We start from the raw sequence: 19,068 nt of genomic DNA, 5'->3' as shown, positions 1-19,068 counted from the left end.
TGGTAATATAAAAATATATTTTATATATTATAAAATTTTCTTACATTTTATAGGTAACTAGCGGACGCGCGCAGCTTCGCTTGCCTATTTAAGGGTGAATTATAATAACCCATGAAACATGTGTTCAATGAAATATTTTAAGTCTAAATTTCAAATTTTATAAAAATCGGTGGCGATTTAAAGATTTTTCCATACAAACTTTCAACCCCTTATTTGCACCCTTAGGGGGTGAATTCTAGAAAACCATGAAACTTATGTCCAATTAAATATTTTTAAGAGTCTAAATATCAAATTTTATAAAAATCGGTGGCGATTTAAGAATTTTCCCATACAAACTTTCAACCCCTTATTTGCACCCTTAGGGGGAAAATTCTAGAAAACGATGAAACACGTGTTCAGTTAAATACTTTTAAAAATCTAAATTTCAAATTTTATAAAAATCGGTGCCGATTTAATTTTTTTTCCATACAAACTTTGAACCCCTATTTCCCCCCTTTAGGGTTAAAATTTTTCAAAATCCCTTCTTAGTGGATGTCCAGATTACGAAAGTAAACTTTTATCCAAATTTCACGTTTGTATCATCATCGGTTACGGCTGTGCCTGCGTCTTACCTCAGTCAGTGAGGACAAGTCCTTTTATATATATAGATTAGTTTTACCGGTTAATGTAATTTGATATTTTATATTCCTATATAAAATAACAATTATTAAGGAAGTTTATAACATATAATAATATGTTATAGATGTTTGTTTCTGAATAATTTTGTAATAAAATTGTCGCTTCATTCTGTCGTTGACACGTTTATATATGTTTGATTATATTGATATTCTAAACCTAAATTATCTTCATTTATCTAATAAAATAAAGTTCGGCGTTAGGTTCCGCGACTCTTTATGTAAAGACAGAATTAATTTGGCAAAAAGTTAATATCATAAAAAATCTTTTTATATTTTTATAAAACAAATATAATCCCACACATCGCCTCATTTTTGAGACATTACGTGTGTAGTACCTACCTTAACTAGACGCTGCCCTTTCTGTTCTCACCAGATTAAACAAATAAAAATGATTCGTTCCCCCAATTGAGGAATCGAACCCACAACCATCGCGTTTACAGTCTAGTCTACATATATATGAAATAGCAAAGATATCTCCAGTTCATTGGCTCATGATTCCTAGATCGAGGTTAGAGTTTAAATATTCGCATAAATGTAAATGCGGGCATTCTATGTAAAGTTAAGCTTTGAATTAACCTACTGCGTTCTTGGTGCATAGAATGGAATTAAAAACAGAAGTGGCATTTCTAAAAAAATTATTAACATAACAATAGTATAGCAAATTAGTATCCTATATCTTATAAAACAAAGTCGCTTTTCGTGTCTGTCTGTTGTTTCTAACTCTTCTTCTTCTAAACCACCCAACGGATTTTGATGCGGTCTTCACCATTAAAAATAAAAATAAAAATAAAAATAAAAATAAAAATAAAATAAAAATAAAATAAAATAAAAATAAAATAAAAATCTTTTATTCTCAAGCTACATGGGCTCATAGCTGGTTAGTACAATGACTTAAGAACTATGTTAGTAAAATAAAATACAAAAGATAACAAATATAAATATAATAATACATAATAATATAATAACTTTTAAAACACATAGCTAATTTTGCACATGTAACCTAATAAATCTCCCTATTGTGGGCCCATCCACTCTATCTGCAAATACCTTCAGGATGCTGTTGGCGCTTGCCCTTACCCTTTGTATAACAGATGCCACCTTTTTGCGCATTATCGCAAAGTAATCACTTATGTGAGCATCTGCAAACATGCCTGATGCACTACAGTGATAAGGGAGCTTCAACAGCACCCTGAAGGCATTATTATATTGAACTCGAAGAATATGGGCTGCTCTTCGAGTACAACTAGCCCAAAGGCCGCTGGTGTAAAATGTTTGGCAGTAAGCTTTAAATAGTGCTATTTTAATAGGTAATGAACAACCAGCAAACCTTCGAGCCAGCATATTGGCCCTTACAGCCAATGCCCTGCGTTCTCTTTCCATGTCTTTATCGTCTTTTAAGTTTTCCGTAACAATGTGCCCCAGGTATTTAAATTCAGTTACCCTATTTACAAGTTTTCCACAGAGTTCTACAGGGGGAACACATGTTGGACTTTTATTTGTGCCTAAAAAGACTAACAACTCACTTTTCTTAGGATTGTATATTAGGCCATGCTGCTTAGCATATCCTTCACAGATGGATATTAACTTTCTAATTCCGCATATCGAGGGACTCAGCAACACCATGTCGTCTGCATAACTTAAATTATTTACACATTCACCATCTATATGGCATCCAACATGTGTGCTGCTGAGTTTAACAAGTAATTCATTAATGTAAATATTAAAAAGCCTCGGTGAACTGAGACCTCCCTGCCTCACTCCACAATCAAGTTTATATGGCTCAGACAAAGAATTTGACCATTTTATAAAATTTCTCTGAGTATCATACCAGATGGACAATATAGATATTAGTGAAGCAGGAACGCCGTTGCCGCGAAGCTTTTCCCACAGGATATTATAAGAAACCAGATCAAAGGCTTTTGACAGGTCCAGGAAACAAGCATACACTGGTGTTTTCCTATCAGTATAGTATTTGACAGCGTGCTTCAGCGCAAAAATGGCACTCTCAGTGGACTGCTTAGACCGAAAACCAAACTGTGAATCGTGTAATTGTACATATCCACCGATGCGAGAGTCGAGCAGGCTGTCAAATACCTTGGCTATCACAGTTGCTAATGAAATAGGCCGGTAGTTACCCCTATCCGCTATGTCCCCTGTCCTGTTTTTTACAATAGGTACAACTATTGTGTCCAACATCTCCTGTGGCAAGTAAGAATGTCCTATACAGAGATTGAAGAACATTGTCAACACTCCTGGCAGATGTTTACCAGCATTTTGAAGGTGCTCGATGCTGAGTCCATCGTGTCCAGGAGATTTACCTCTCTTCATATTTTTAATTGCATCTTTTATTTCTTTACAATTGAAACTTACCGGGGATTCCGACTGACAAGACTCAGCATCGTTCACTCCTGTCTGAGATTCAAGAGGTGAAATAATTTTAAAATGTTCTCTAAATAAGTTTGCTATCTCCGCATAGTCACTCCTACCCTCCACGCTGACTGGAAGACTTGGACTATTATTTAGTTTTCTAGTTCCTTTCCAAAATGATGAAAATTTCTTTGCTGTATATAAGGAGGCCAAAATATCCATCTCTATTTGATCTTGGTTTTTAATGCACCATTTTAATTTTGATTTAAATATCCTTCGACTTAACCTCATTTCCTCAAATATACGCCCACTAGTGGGTTGCCCGTACGACATCCATATTTGAAACTTAACCCTGGCCTGTGCGTGAGGTTCTTTAACATGCTTGTTCCAACCTTTTATACCCTTATAATTCCTTTTACAGTCTCTTAATGTTCTACTTTTACAAGCAGCATCGCCTAATATACACACAATATCTTTATACAATTTATCCAACAAACACTTATGTTGTAAGTTATTACAAAAATAGTCCGCACATTGTTCAAATTGTGCAGGAAACTCAACATTTTTTAAACTGTTATTACATAGTTCTGAGTATCTTGCAATGTCCTCAGTATTTCTTTCCCCCCATCGGATGCCGCTATTTGCGAGCTTAATTACATTGGTTTTTGATCTAATTACATTGATATCACATTCTAACTTCAAAGGAAAATGATCTGACCAATATGTATCAAGCATAACTTTAATGTTTACAACTGTTCTTGCCGCCGAATGAGTTACAAGACAGTGATCTAGCCACCGCTTACACCCATGCGAGTCACTTATGTATGTATACGTTTGTGATGAGATGCCAAGGCGATTAGTATCTGCACACAACAATTCTTGCTCAGTACAAAAACTAATAAGTTCTTTAAAAAATGTCTCACCTGGGTGCGCATTGAAATCCCCCAGCACATAAACAGATTCAGTATTATTGTATTGTATTATGGAAATAATTTCACTGAGACAGTTCGTAAAACCTGGAAGGTTTTCACTACAATCCGTCGGCATATACGTATTTATAACCATAAAACATTTATCATTTACTACTATTTTTATTGCACAAATCCGATCACTATCACATTGCACTACAGTCACACACTTCAATGCACTTTTTCTCCACAATATTGCAAGTCCTCCGAAAGGTCTCCCTTTACAAATACCAGCTGATGTGTCCACCGAAGACTTTGCAGTGTAACTGAATTCATGATCTATATTCTCTAGATAGCATAAATCATGTGGATATAACCATGTTTCTTGTAACAATATAATGTCAGCTGTCATGCATAGTGATCGCACACAGTTCAATGACCTCTTGACATTTTTACAATTAAATGTTATTATACTCAATTTTGAAGAATTATCCATTTTTGTACCTATTAGTTCTGAGAAGAGGAATTTCCTTCTTCTTTTCTATACTTAAAACGTATAAAACGCCTGAATGTGATACCATCAGGCCAAATCTGATCATCCAAAAATATTTTCAATTTATTTTTTATTTACAAGTATTTTATACGCATTGTACGGTCTTTCCTTTTTCATTTTTATTTTTTCGAGTGAAACGACTTCCGACGTTTTATTTTTAATATATTCACAAATGTCCTCTTCTGCGGTCTCTTTGTTTACATTTGAAATAAACAACGGAATTTTAACTTCAGCCGCTTTAAACTTCTCGGTATTGTCCGTAGCTGCTTTCCCTATTTTTCCCTCAAATCGATTCCTATACCTTCTGTTTTGAACAGTAACCCACTCACTAGTTTTTGCATTCTGCATTTTCCATTCTCCTTTTTTAGCAACATCCGCCATCGTGGGTTGTTTGATTTCTATATTCGTATTCGTATGGCAGTCCGCTTGCGCCTCCGCCTCGATCATATCAGTGCATATTACGTTTTCAATCAATGTTGAATTCATGAGCATGCATGCACTGTCTTTATTTCCGACGTCCGCCTTATGAGCGTGAGCGAGATAACGATACTTTGTTGACTCCGTACGCTCCGAGTTTTGATTTTCCGTTCTTGTTTCGAACTCAGCTGGTAAAAGGCCGATAGGCTCACTATCAAGTACATACCCTCCTCTTTTTTTCGTATTAATATTACACGTTAATAACGATGCCGGGGTTGGATTTGTTTCTAAATTCAATTTTAATTCATCTAGTTGCTTCGTAGTAACGTAGCCATTTCTTATTTCGTTTATTTCAGCCCGCAAAACCAGCAGGTCTCTCAATAATTTGGTGACATCGACATGGTCGAAGGTAACCGGCGGTAATTTATGTAGATCTCGAGCCACAAAAATAGGGATTAAATCCGGTTCTGTAACTTTGAAGACACATATCATATCCTCTAAATCTTTGTGTAATTTTCCATTTTTACGTCTTGACACCTTCTTCAGGTTTGTTTTAATAGAAGCAAATAGCAATTTTTTTGCACATTCTACCTCCTCTTCAGAAAAAGCAGTCGTACAAATTCTTATTAAGCTTTCATTATCAATTACAGAAATCTTATTTTGTATAAATGATAATAATTCACTTATCACAATATTACAGTTCGCACACTTTAACGTATTCACATTTACTTCAGACATCGTCGCAGAGTTAGCCACTAACGATCCGTTCGCTAGCGCGACGCGACGTACTATGTTATTAAGTCGGGTGTTTTTCGTAAAAGGTTTATATATAGTTTATTATTTGTACATTCTTATGTAAATTAACATAAATACTATAAATGTGTATAAAGTCCTACCCGTTGAGACACTTTCGCGCATGCGCTGCTCTAATGGTAAGTACTACATGAAAAAAATGTAATTGAGTATTGTTCCTCTTAATAAGATCTACAAAAAAGTCCGCGAGAACATATTCGTATCTTTTAAGAATAACGTGTAGTGATCATATTTCTGTCTAAAAATAATAATTTCAATATATTTTTTATTGTGAGGGATATTTTTCTATAATGGTATTAATCCTTATCCTTTAAAATACTTTATTAATTTTCTACGTTTAACGAAGATAAAATTTGCTTTTTTACAATATTTCGAAATTGCGAATAGTTTTACAGAAAAACGCATTTAATTGTTGACACATCCCGCCGTTGACACATCAGCTGTATGTTACTCAAGTTTCACTTATCCCTTACTCTCAGCATATAAATATGTACATTAGTTACGTTGGCCATTTAATGTACTGTCTTTTACTGTTTTTCATTTTAATAAGTACTTTAGAAGTTGTTACAATATCAAAAAAAATCCTTGCTGCGAAACGGCTCGCCACTCGCCATGCGTCCGCCGCGCCCGCCTGTCTTACACGCATCGGTGGTTCAGTGGTAGAATGCTCGCCTGCCACGCGGGCGGCCCGGGTTCGATTCCCGGCCCATGCATTCTATTTAATTTTCCTCACAGGCAGCCACGTCGTGCTTGCTTTTCATCAGGGACAGAATACCCCCTTCAGCATTAGCCACAAGCTCGAAAAAAAAAACCCGGCTGCCTCTATAGCAACGAAGATTTAGTTAGATGCGTTTGCACGTATTGGATAATTGGAGTTGAATGTATTATTTAAGCGCGATATATTTGGTTTTACATTTTTTGTAGTAGTTATTAGTAGGTAGGCTTTTGTTTATAATTTCTTCCGTTTAAAAATAGTCATTTAACTATCTAAAAATAGTCATTTAAATATATTTTAATAAGTACTTGAAAAGATTAGTAGCACAGATTTAAAATTACGGTACCTACTAAAAATTCCTTGCTGTGTAAAACAATTGGAAAATCCTTATTGAAACTACAAAAATGCGGGTTGCATTAGGGTTTAATTAATTTTCACATTATCTTAAGTGCTTTGCAAACATACATTACATGAATAATCCAGTAGTTAAAGCGGGCGAAGCCGCAAGAGGGTCGCTAGTTATTAAATATACTAATAGTAGATTTTTTTCCCTGTTATATATCGATTTATATTTTGGGTCAAGCTAATATAATATTATAAAGGCTTTATAAGGAGACCTTCCTGGCAGCGATACAGTGAAAACCCGACGATTGTGATTGACGGTTTGATTCGCATATGAGGGTATTACTATTAATATAAATATATCGCTTGTCATTGAGTTCCACACTGCCTGGAGTGTGTAGTGTCTTAACACTAAGTCCCTCTGCCTATCCTGCCATATGCGGGATACAGCAAGTTATATAACTAAAATAAATTTCTTATTACTTTTCAATAGAATATAATATGCTAAGCTACTATTAGACGGCTGGTTCTAGCGATTAAGAAGCTAATGTTACACTCCGGCTCCCGTTAAAGTAACGGGTTCGGATTCCTGCACTTTGAGTTCTAACAATGTATTTAGAAACACTGTTATGTAACTATGGAATCTTAATATAATAACTTAGTATATTACGTATATTATACACTATTATACGCTTACTGAGGCCGAGGTGGCAAACGCAACGGCTATGGGTTCGAATTTCACTCAGGGTAATGAAATGTGTAATATTTTCATTTCTTCGTTCTGATAACGAGACAAAGTAAGTTCCGTCACTCAACACGCATTGTCTCGAGAATTCCACGGAAAGTTGGAAACGGAAATGAACGGAAATCCTAGTGGGGAACGGAGTGTATTAGCGGGATACAACGTGAAGCTGAACATAAAATCTGAGTCTGTCGTGGCGCTGCGTTGCTGCTGCAATGTCTCAAAAATTTATACTAGGGTTTCTCTGCCTACTTACTCTGCAGTGCGGGAAAAAGCGTGAAGCTGCAAAATAATATTTATAGCCTACCTTCGTTAGATTAGTAGTAATATACCAGTACTACTAAATACTTATAATATGGGTTTAGACAAATATTTAAATTTCATTGAAAAAATTTGAACGTTGATACGGGCTTAAGTTGTCCTCGTTCATATGAATGTTTCGTTGAATTTAAACGTATTTCAATTTAGTCACTGTAGCGGAGTAGAGACGAATATGTATTTGTTCATTAGATATGGCTTAAAAACACATTCACATTATGGCCTAAAATGTAATATGCGTGGCAAGCAATGAATCTCGCTATAATTGGTCGATAAATAAGAACAAAATGTTTTAACTCTGTGGTTTTTCTTCCTTCCTTGCTATATACGGGATAGAGCTTGAATATGCCTTTTTTAAATCACATTCAGAGGAATACTAGCAAGTAGGATCAAAAATATTAATTAGTCCGCTGAGACATAAAGTATGAAATTATTTATAAATTCAAATGAATTAAGAACAAGCTCGTTTGACTAACTGCTCTAAACTGCAACACGATGGGTGCCCGTGCACCGTGTACTCGTAGTGTCTTCCTCATAAATACTAAGTATGGAAAGTGGGATTTCTAACTTTAAATAAGTTCTAAGTAAAGTTAGAATTAGATATTAATGAGATTTAAATGATGGATACTTTGTGAAAACCAATTTAGTTTTTGTATAAATTAGCCGGCGCGACGTGTCAGCTAATTACATTTGTAAATAAGCTTTTTAGTTTGCGTTATTTAAGTTTTTTCCATATCAAGTACCACATATAATGCATACCTCATTTTTATCAAGAATTATTATCTCGATATTTGGCTTTTAATTTTCGAGATACATACACTTCTGCCTACCTTAAGTTATCTTTGCAGCGTGAAGCTAAAAAAAACTTTTCAAATTCGCGCAAACAAAGTAGGAGGCTAGGTACGTTTGTGAGTATAAACAAGGATCTTTATCAGAACGTTATCGGCGAATCTAATTCAATGTGAAATTGTTAATAAGCGTTATATTTAACAAATATTGGAACTCATATAAATGAGCATAAAAGAAGAATAGAAATGAAATTTTTGTATGTCATTGAATAATATAAAACTGTGAAATGCTATAGAGAGGAATTCGAAAAGCTTTATTGAATATTTATGAATAGAACAGGTACATAGAGACACTCTCTTCCCCACTTCCTAGACTTTCAAGACTTCGCCTGTTGATTAGCTGAACTCAACGCGCTTGGCCAATTTTGTTTATTTCATTATAATAAAAATATAATTTAGTGTATAATGAAAGTAGAGAAAACATTTTATTCTGTACTGAATATGTGGAAAAATTGATGATAAAAACCACTTGCCTCTTGGAGTACTTATAGACATAATATTTGATAGTAAATTGAATATAGTAAGTAAAGCGAGTGAAAGGCAACTAACCAGTACTTGTCAAAGTTCAAGCGAAAGCATCGAATGTATCGCTTGTAAGAGACTCCTTTTGGGACTTAAATTGTACGATTTTCACTCACAACTATGTTTTAAAGTTTCTATATTCTCAGTGTAAACGTGTCAGTCGTGAGGCAAAGCGCAGTGTTGAGTTCCGCCTGTCAATACGTAATGTCTAGAAATAGAGTCAGCATAGAGTGTCTTATCACTAAATTCGCCTCCAGAATTCGGCATAAAGTGAAAACGCATGTCTTAAAACTAAGTTCCTCTGCGTGCCCTGTTATACGCGAGATTACCGCGTGAAGCTAAATAATATTAATAATTTCTATCTTTTTTACAAAATTCTCCCTAAAACTGACCTCGATTATTTGAAACTATTTCAAGGAATTTCCACTATTTAACCAAAAACAAAAGAATATCGACACATATTTTTGCTCGTGCGAACACTAAAATAGACCTGTTATCATTAAAATGTCACGGACGTACTATATAGCCTACTGTCACCGGCAAGCGCAAACTGCTATAGGTAATAGAGTTGTACTAAACGAATTTTGTAAACATTTTGTATTGTTTCTTATGTAAGTTTTACTTTTGTTTATTTTGTTAATTGTACGTAACGATATCGAACGGTTCACGCTGTATCACGCATGTAGTAGGATAAGCGGAGGAAACCTAGTGTTATGACACTTTTCCCCCTGTGCACCGGCCTATTTTCAAAAATTTTAACAAAAAAAAAGTTACATTATCATTAATGATAATGATATTTTAAAATTAAGAAGTCCGTTGATATGTTATGTGGCTAATTGCTACTTAATTCTTAATTATTCATTAGACTACTATTAAAAAACCAATCAGAATTTGAACCTGCTACCGTGTCCTGGCAAGACGTCTTAACTTGGCCGCTATAAGGATGGTTTTAGTAATGCAAGTTGCTCACGCGTGTCTTCAGCCTCGAGATCCAAGTGAAAGTACGACGCATTCCGATGTACTCTTACATTTTACGTTATTGTATATGTTACATTCGTTCTTAGGCTGTTGTGGCTCATCTTTCGTCTGACACGACGGGACTGGGTTCGATTCCCATTCGGGAAAACGAATTGTTTTCATTTGCTAGTTCTGGTAGCAAACCCTAAAACGCGGTGTCGAAAATTCGGGAACATTAGGTTCCTTCTGCCTGTCCTACAACTAAAAAAATATATTATTATGTCTCTATAACTAAAATAAACAGAAAAATTAGGTGAACTTAAAAAACAAGTTCCTCATAAATATTCACCAACTTAGTACTAATATATGTATAATACATAAATTATTTAAATCAAGAAAGTTTTGCAACAAACACATGAAATATCCACGATCTAAAGTTTCAATAGTTCAAGGAGCGCTTTGAACTTGTATCCAAATAATTGATTACTTGTCCATTTTTGGCACTGAGCCGTGGGAGTGTTACGACATATTTCGCTATTCTAAATTAAATTTAGACACACCTACTTAGAGACCTTAAATGGAACAGCCTAAATAACATAGATTCGTTTATAAACTTGGTGAACTTTATGATTTCTTCTTTTCCCGTTCCATTTGGAATTTCGAGACTTGTTAAAATACCATTTTACATCTTCCCATCTGTTTCCCGCAAAACATGGCAAATCTTTCCTCGTTGTGTATTGAGTAGCGGAACTTAACGCCGCGTTTTATAGTTTGTCGTTTTGGACGTAAAGTATATCCAAATAAATATTTTCTATGCAGACACTAGATTCGGTTGCGGATTGTTTGTGGTTCCTAAATAAGAGTTTTATGATTATATAGATTTCTGTTGCCATTATTTAAAAATATTTATTTTCTCGACAATACGTATTTATATAAATAATCATATTCCGTTCATCCTGAAAGAGTACCTAATGTCGTCAATTTTCAATTGTCCTCATCGTAAATGTCATCATTTAAAATACTTATTTGAATCGTACGCAGATACAAATACACTTTGTGTCAATTTGTATCTATTTAAGCTGATTATTGTTCAAGGATATGGGACTCAAATGTATTGATGATGCATACATCAAATGTGTATTTTTTTTCTCTTCTTATCACTTATCAATATCACTTGTTAAATTTGTTGATTCTTTCAATTACAGAAGAACATAGATCTAAGACACTGACACTCGCTTTCCATCCAATTTTATTATTTAGATACGAAACTCAACTCAACTTTTTTTTATATAAGTATTTCATTTCAAAATTTTAATTGAACCTATAAATATCTTCATCTATAAGTAATTTTGAACCACTATATAATTGAAAATATATGTCAATGTCGTAAAAAATATAGCAAGAGTGATTTTTTTCATATGAAATATCACCAGATGAAACAAGATGACCTTGCTGGTGGCCAGTATAGGACCGAGATGGGCTCTACGTACAAACGAGTGAATATGGAAAAAAGTTGTGTGCCTTGGAAAGTGATTGCTAATTGATTATATTATCATAATATAAAAAAATATGTATTTATTTTATTTAAATTGTTTAGTTGGGTAATAGTCGGACCATAATAAAAAAGGTGAAATGATTGTAATAATAAATTATGAAACTATATGAGGCCGCTCTTACAAAATTCAGTTCGTTTTCTAACCAGCGTCATTCGCGAGATACAGCGTGAACCATAAGAATAAATAAATGACTCTCTCGAATGAAAATGGAACTCACTACCAATACTGCGTTTACAGGCAGAAACTGTATCACTGCCCCACGAGGTGACGGTATCTAATATCCATAATCCCTAGTAATTACAAGACCGAAACTTTGAGGAACAAGTAGGTCATACTAATCTCTTATTAACTTTCTTGAGAGCTTTCCCCGTTTCTCTGAAACATTACTTCTTAGCTAACGATACTTCTAAGCTACTTGACTTAAAAGTTTTTTAATGAAATGAAGGGATTATAGAGAGAAATGTAGTGGGAAGAGTAGTGTCTTAACACAAAGCTACATCTATCTACCTTGCTACATACAGAAAAAAAATCCGTCACTAAATAATCAGAAAATTCAGAAAACGAAAAACGGAGTGTCTATACACTTCTCTTTCCCTGCCCCCACTATAATAGAAAAAGCGTTTATATAAAATTTAAACATATTTTAATCGATAATAATGTAAATGATCGATTATATATTAAAAGGCACAATTTCTATTGCTCAATACTCATCAAATGTCAAAAAATGAAAGAAATTTACATATCGTATATACTAAGTAACGTGAGTAAGTAACTCATACGGACGATGTTAGTTAGCCCATTGAGCCCAGTGAAGGGAAAAGGGAAACACGGTGTATAGTTACATGTTGAAACCCTATGTTGGTGTAACGCGTTACGAAATGGTACGAAATGTACGTACGAAATGGTATTTGTAATATTATTTCATAAAGGCCGTTGCGTCGACGTTCTGAGTTCGATTTTTATTTAGGTGAATGAATAGTTTTCTTTGATGGGGACAAATCGCGGCGTTAAACACTAAATGTCTGAATGGGCGATGGACACAAAGAAAATATAATAAAATGCATAACATTAACAAATAATAGTTATTGACAATAAATTGTGACATATCATTACTTCCGCAATTTTTATCACTACATAATATTTTAATGTGAGAAAAAATTATAGAAAACAAATGATATGAGCTTAAACAAAACAAGATAATTGTAAAACCAATTAAGATAACTAAAGGCGTAAGGTTGCAATTAGTTCTATATAATTATGTTCATATATAATACACAATTTTGGAATAAAAATTTTAAACAAAAACATTTTTTTCCGCTTTTGAAGACATTTTCTCCGTATATCCCGCATAAAACGAAGAAAGTAGAGTGAACCTAGTGCTTCCATTCAATTTTTGAGATATTGCGTATCGAATGGCGAAACTAAAAACCACGTGTTGCTTTACCAGGGTGAAGAAATTAAAATAATGTAAATAAATCATTCCCCTAAAAGGAGATTGAATCTAATACCATCGCGTGCAATCAAACACTATCAGATAAACTAAATAACTAAATAATTAATATAAGAAACAATATTAACACAAACACAGACAGATAAATCAAAGGAACTAATATAAGTTTATGAGTTTTTTAGCTTGGTGTTAGAATGATAATGCCACCGGATATTGACTGACGTAAACACTTATAAATCAATTTACTCAATGCTGTGCCCTTAACCTGCGATTATGTAAAGTTTACTTTAATGTACGTTATGTAAATTAATAAATAATCTAGTGTTAAGACACTCAGTTTTTCATTTTCCTCGGTGAGGAGGAATGGAAATTAAAATATCTATTTTTAATGTTAATTTTATCAATTACCTATATATTATAGACATGTCATACCTTCATAAATACGTGCATACCTAAATAAACATTAATTGGACGGATATTGATAAAATTTCAACTTTTTCATCTTATCTATACATTATGAATCTTCACGCAATATATTTAGAAACAAAAATAATTCTATTATAAACATTCCCTCAAATGTGAATCGAACCTACAACTACCACCTCTATATAACAAATCCACTCCACAAAGCGTCTATAACAGCTAATTAGTGATATTATAACTGCACTACAGCCTGCAGTGTGCAGTCGACAGTGTGCGCCCGAGAGTGCATAACGGTCTAATTGCAAGGTTCCCGTTGCTCTCCTTATTATATACCGATTGTTTATCTTAATTGTTTGCTTTTTAAGCTTTGAAGACCTGTTATATTATAATGTATTTTAAATTGAAATTTAATGTTATTTTTTTACGTGGCTAGTACCGGCACAGCGCTCGACTATAAATGTGTGGGTTGTGGGTTCTATTACCAGTCAGGGTAATGATTTATTTTCATTTTTAGTAAGTTTGTTAGGAAGACAAAGCGCTGCATTGAGTTCTTCCATTTAAAACCAGGTCAAAACTTACATATACATATTACTATTAGTTTGACATTTGAGAATAATAATAAATATAAGCATAAAATAAATAATAAAAGCGCAATGGCACAATTTTACCTGAATGTTGGGGATTTTTTTTATATTAGTCCCTCGTTGCATCCCACATATAGCGTGGTAGGCAGAGAGAACGTAATGTCAAGATAGTCGATGTATTGAAACTACCATCACCGCGTTTATAGCTGCTCTACTAGGCCACGACGGCCTCGCTACGGGAAAAAATGGTGGAAAAATTTATTTTCCATTTTTATGCTATATTCCACATATTACGGGATAGACAGAGGGAACCTACAGTTAGGACACTCTGCTTCCTACTTATCGCCCAAATTTCTTCTCTTCCAAATTGGGCGAAACTACAACATTCATAGTCTGGCATTTTCCATAGAACGACATTATGGAATAACTTGAATAAACATATTATATTTCATAATAATCATAATAAAATACAATAAAAATAAAATATATAATTAAATCAAAAACACTGAACTATTAAAATCTTTTCAAAACATGTAATATACGAGGACTGTTCGTATAATAATAGAAGCGTATTTATAGAGCCATTCAAAACTCGGTCATTGATCTAATTATAGGCACGCATGGCTTACGAGTAAGGTTACCACGAGGGTACAGCCTTAATGGTAGTTTTATTATGTAGCTCACCTTATTTAATGGTGTTAAGCGCTTTTAATTGTAACAATAGTTTTTTGCTATAGCAGGGTAAGTAGAGGGAACCTGGGAGCCTAGTATTTAGACGCGTTTCCATTAACACACTTCATTCGACATTTTTCGTCGAATTCTGAAGTAATGAAAATATAAAATATTTTATATCCTCGATTAGGAATCGAACCCGAAACTTTCATGATTGTAAACAGTCACACGCTTGTGCCATTGCGCCATGACAGAATCATTATATTTTAGTTAAAACAGCTTAATAAAAACACGAATATAAAGTGTCTTCTCACAGTTATAAAAGAATTATAATTAAATCTATTTACATTTGCCACTACAAGATTATTTTAATTTTTATTGTTTTATTATTTTTAATGTTACCGTAGTTGGGAAGTATCACACTCAATACGTGAAGGTTTCGTTCCCTCGAAAAACGTCTGTAATATTTCCGTTTCCTCCATCCTTTCAGTATTCTGATATACTGTGCTAGTGTCCATTATATTTTATTTAATTAATTAAATTTAATTTTAAACTGATATTAATTAAAGGTAATTAAGTCAAGTTGATAGCTTAAAGGAGTATATTCTACGTCTGTTAACTCATTAGAATATTGTTTTTCAATTGCTTATAACTAAACTTTATTCGGAATCAAACGCACAACCATCGTGTTTACTGTGCCACTGCACCACATCGGTGTCTAAGGTTCTTAAATCCATTATAAAGAGACACGACACTACTTGCTCTACATTTCTCTACATTATACAGCTGATATGAAATGTAAATTGTGAAATCCTTCTCTACTTATATTCAGGTCACGTTACATTTCCACAAAAGGGAGCACGCTGTATTTTATTTTATTAACAAAAAGCGAGTGTTCTGAAGGAGACTTTTCGCGTAGTTTCATATTTTTGTAACGAATGCTAAACGAAAATAAACGACGAACCTTAGCTTTGTGTCCTTTGGTACTGTATGACATCTGGGCTATGGAAACTGCTATTGTCGTTTTAAAGCAAAATAATATGGCATTGTGTACGGAACACGCTACTTTGTAGGTCAGTCAGTGATGAAGAATATTTTTTGGTGAACTATTTAGATGGGGTTTTAAAAAGCAGCAATTAATAATTAGGTTTCCGCTCTGGTAACGGTGAAATGTCTCTAAAATTGGACCAAAAATGAAAAATAAAATGACATAACACTAAATTTGCCTACCCTACTATGTGCAGGATGCAGCGCGAAGTGTTTTACTTTTAAATAAGCTGAGTTAACAACAACAATTATATGAAATAGTTCATTCTAAAGTTCAAAGTCTAAGAAATATTCAAATTTAAAGACGTGTAAAACGTGACTGTAAGTTATTTACTTTTTAAAATTAAGATAATTTATTTTAATTTATTATTATGAGGTAGTTGCTGTTCTCTAAGTGGTTATGTGAACACTTTGATATAATATTAAGTATACTTCCTCTGTATATATTATGCCAGTCGTGGCGCAGGCGTACCAGCGTGTGACCATAAACAAGACAGGTTGTGGGTTTAACCCCATTCTAGGAAATAGAATATTTAATATATTCATTTCTTCGATCTGGTAACGAGGCAAACCTCGGCGTTGAGTCCCGCTTAACACGCGAAGCCTCCAGAACACAGCGGAGATATCCTAATGAGAACGGAGTGTAACACTAGGTTCCCTCTGCCTACCCTGCTATATGCGAGAATAATTTTCTATATTCTATATGCGAGAATAATTTTTATCAATCCGAACCAGTATTTCCTGAGATTATCATTTAACAGATTTATTTAACTTTACTATATTATTGAAAACATTGGCGTTATATAATCAACTTATTATAATAATATGTAAATAACCATTAAAGGGAGAGGCAAGTATTTATGTATATTGGTATACAGATGTATCGATTTCAAGTTAGTCCACTTTTGAGAATTTATACAAAACTACGTCTTATTTAATTTTATATGTACCTATGATAAAAATGTATAATCTGTAAAATTCTTTAAAGTAGATAAGGCTTCTAACTTAGCTTTTATGGATTCGTCATGTCTGTCTGCCCGTCAGTTATAATTTGGAAGGGTGACGTGTACTGGTTTATACAAAAATCGATGTTAATACAAAAAATTAAAAGGAAACTTATACCATTTCGATTGTGCGCTGTGGTACTCAGTTATAAACACAAATAAAATACGCAAATTGACATTTAGTTTCAAAAAATATTTTATACATATATGTATATTTTTTTATTTATACTAATTTATAGGATTTAATCATTAATTTCCAATAAATTTAACAACCAGTATAAAAACAAGTATTTTATTATTTATTCTTGCGACGTAAAACTATCGACTGCTTTATTTTAATTTACAAAATAATGTATTACTGTATTATGATATGTCAGAGTACTCATATTGAGTATATGTAAGTGCATGTACTTAAAATTTTATAATAAAAATGACAGTTTTTCCTACTAATTCTACCTAAGTAATATTTTAATATAAATTGCGAGAATGGATCATGGTTGGTTCCATTTTCACGCAAAAATTACTAAACCGGTTTAGATTAAAATTTTACAATTATATAGCCTATACATCAGGATAACGCAGAGGCCACAATAGGAAAATATTAATAGATCATTCTAGATCGATCATTTAACCAAATTAGCTTATGTTAAAAAAGCCCAATATACTATGATAAAACTCGTCTCTCAAAGAAACAAGTTCCTCAGAGCCTAATTTAATAAATATTTAATAAGAATTATTATGTTTGTGGGTAATTAAAGTAAATTGGTTATATCATAAAGTTGAATATATAAAAATTTCCAGAAACTTCTGGTTTCTGTAAGTTAGTTATATTCGATCGATGATGCACACGGTGGGAATGAACTTTAATTTCCTCGATCTAACAAAACAAATGGCGGCGTTGAGCTTCGTCACTTAACACGTAATGTCTTAAAAATTGAGCGTTGTGTGGGGGAACGGAGTGTCTTAAAATTCTTACCCACACCTCATTAAATAAATATTCCAATTACATATCATTAAAAGCCACATTATTATGTAATTATTATTTTGAAAACATTAAATTCAGGCAATTCTTAATAACTTTATAAATTAAATTAAACTTTAAAAAATATATTTATTAATGAGGATGTGGAACTAAATACCTTCTTATAGTTCTTCAATATACTTGTAATATTGAATTACATAAAAATAATCACACAGTTATTATAAAAATACTAATTGGCCTTGACTTCAATCCGGGTAATAATTATATTTTCTTTTACTTCGTTTTATTCTTGATACTAGCGACCCTATTGCGGCTTCGCCCGCTTTTACTACTGGATTATTCGTATAATGTATGTTTGCAAAGGACTTAAGATAATGTGAAAATTAATTAAACCCTAATGCAACCCGCATTTTCGTAGTTTCAATAAGGATTTTCCAATTGTTTTACAGAGCAAGGATTTTTAGTAGGTACCGTAATTTTAAATCTGTGCTACTAATCTTTTCAAGTACTTATTAAAATATATTTAAATTACTACTTTTAGATAGTTAAATGACATTGGCATCTAAATCTTCGTTGCTATAAAGGCAGGCGGGTTTTTTTTTCGAGCTTGTAGTTAATGCTGAAGAGGGTATTCTGTCCCTGATGAAAAGAAAGCACTACGTGGCTGCCTGTGACGAAAATTAAATAGAATGCATCGGCCGGGAATTGAACCCGGGCTGCCCGCGTGGCAGGCGAGCATTCTACCACTGAACCACCGATGCGTGTAAGGCAGGCGGCCGCGGCGGACTCACTTGTATAAGCATAACGTCGCGAGGCGCGTTTCGCAGCAAGGATTTTTAGATATTGTAACAACTTCTAAAGTACTTATTAAAATGAAAAACAGAAAAGACAGTTTTGATCTACATTAAATGGCCAACGTAACTAATATACTTATTTATATGATGAGAGTAAGGGATAAGTGAAACTTGACTCGATGCAGTTTATGTGTGAACGGCGTGATGTGTCAATAATTAAATGCGTTTTTCTCTAAAACTATTCGCAATTTCGAAATAGTTTAAAAAGCAAATTTTATCTTCGTTTAACGTAGAAATTTAACAAAGTATTTTAAAGGATAAGGATTAATACCATTACGGAAAAATATCCCTCACAATAAAAAATATATTGAAATTAC

General features: G+C 33.4%; 2 protein-coding genes across 2 annotated transcripts in view; both read right to left on the bottom strand.

Annotated features, from left to right (window-relative positions):
- Positions 1-19,068, bottom strand: part of LOC146534229 (uncharacterized) — a 60,294-nt gene that overhangs the window by 27,148 nt on the left and 14,078 nt on the right. The gene's annotated exons all lie outside the window — the stretch shown is intronic.
- Positions 4,569-5,682, bottom strand: LOC146534230 (uncharacterized). Its single transcript, XM_085192704.1, has one exon. It carries the CDS (start codon positions 5,658-5,660, stop codon positions 4,569-4,571), a length of 1,092 nt encoding a protein of 363 aa, XP_085048830.1. The 5' UTR covers positions 5,661-5,682.

Source organism: Heliconius melpomene, chromosome 11 (assembly GCF_056956725.1).
Source record: "Heliconius melpomene rosina isolate 202511_hmr_F chromosome 11, ASM5695672v1, whole genome shotgun sequence".
NCBI lineage: Eukaryota > Metazoa > Arthropoda > Insecta > Lepidoptera > Nymphalidae > Heliconius > Heliconius melpomene.
Note: the sequence above shows the minus strand (reverse complement) of the source record. Positions and strands in the feature narration are given on the sequence as shown.

Coding starts and splice junctions, on each gene's coding strand:
- LOC146534230 (XM_085192704.1), bottom strand. CDS start 5,660: ATGTCTGAAGTAAATGTGAATACGTTAAAGTGTGCGAACTGTAATATT.